Source organism: Coptis chinensis, chromosome 7 (genome assembly GCF_015680905.1).
Source record: "Coptis chinensis isolate HL-2020 chromosome 7, ASM1568090v1, whole genome shotgun sequence".
Taxonomy (NCBI): Eukaryota; Viridiplantae; Streptophyta; class Magnoliopsida; order Ranunculales; family Ranunculaceae; genus Coptis; species Coptis chinensis.
In genome coordinates this window covers 62,808,465-62,809,840 of record NC_141462.1, presented here as the reverse complement: position 1 = coordinate 62,809,840, position 1,376 = coordinate 62,808,465, and the positions used below count along the sequence as shown (strand labels likewise).

Here is a 1,376-nt window from a genome sequence, read left to right as displayed (position 1 = left end):
TTGATTTGCAACACTTATTTAACGTTAGTAAGTTTCCAACGTTAAATAAGCGTTGGTAATGTTGTAAAGTGTTGTTTTATTTGGGTGAATTTCCGGAATTAATTGCTAACGCTTAAAAAGCGTTGGATTTTTTTTTTTTTTTGGCTAAAGGTAATTGATTAATAAAATAATAAGAGTTACATGGAATCCAAAGTAACAAGACAGAAATAGAAAAAGGAATACAAGGTCATTACTAGAATATGGTTATCTAGTTAACAAAACGAAAATAGGTAGTATAGTGGTTCTCCAAATTTTTCATGAAAGAGGGTCTAGATTCCCACCATATACTATCTCCCTGAGATAGAGCACCCCTGTTTGCCTGACTATCTCGCTCCCAAATTAGTCTCTCTCCATGATGGAGTGACATTTATCCATTACTTTTGTCCCATAAGAAATTTCCATATTTCCTTCACTCTCCAATGCATTTTGTTATTCTGGAAAGCGTGAACAACTGATGAGGAGTCGCATTCCACCCAAATATATCTCCATCCCAGTTCGAGCGCTGACTTAATGGCCTGCACAATTGCCATTGTTTCTGCCATGTAATTTGTGGACGTACCCATTCCTCCAGCAGCTGCTCCCATAAATTCTCCTTTGTAGTTTCGGAACACAAACCCCCATCCTGACCGTCCTGGGTTTCCCCTCGAGCACCCGTCAGTATTTATCTTGAGTATACCCGGAGGGGGTAGGAGCCAAAAACATTCGAAGATTTTTGGGGCTCTTCGAAGTTTGTGCTGGAGCTTGAAGTGTCTGAGAATCTGGAGATCATGCACCGAATTCTCCATATGTCCCGAGGACTTATGATGAGCTCTTATGATCGCTCTCCTGACGAGGAAGCACACTTGTGGATAGCTTGATACTCTGTTACCGTACATGACTTTGTTTCTATTTTTCCACAAACTTACCATGATCGTCAATGAACATGCTTTCCACATGTCCAAAATGAGTGAGCTGTAATGTTTGCTCTGTTGTCGCACATCTGAAAATGACTCCATCTCTCGCTGAATGTGGAAAATCTGCTGTGCATACTTCCAAACCCTTTTGGCGAATGGGCAGTGAAAGAGAACATGATCTAGAGTTTCCTCCTAATTTCTGCATAGACAGCATCGAGATGCGAGGTAGGTTTTCCTTTTCTGTAGCTGATCATCAGTTCTTGCCACCCCATGTGCTAGTTTCCACACAATACCTTGTGTTCGCGGAAGTACTTTGGAGCTCCAAATAAATTCACTCCATGCTGGCTGCGGTGCCTTTGTTCTGATTGCCTCATGTGCCGCTGCCACTGTAAACTTCCCAGTTGTAGAAGCCATCCAAACTCTTGAGTCCTCTTTTGAACTATC

The 1,376-nt window shown here is 41.6% G+C and overlaps 1 protein-coding gene across 1 annotated transcript; it reads right to left on the bottom strand.

Moving 5' to 3' along the window:
* Positions 1-413: 413 nt before the first annotated feature.
* LOC147488324 (uncharacterized) lies at positions 414-1,034 on the bottom strand. The gene has a single exon (XM_086574344.1). The coding sequence runs from the start codon at positions 1,032-1,034 to the stop codon at positions 414-416; it is 621 nt and encodes a 206-aa protein (XP_086430470.1).
* Positions 1,035-1,376: the final 342 nt, after the last annotated feature.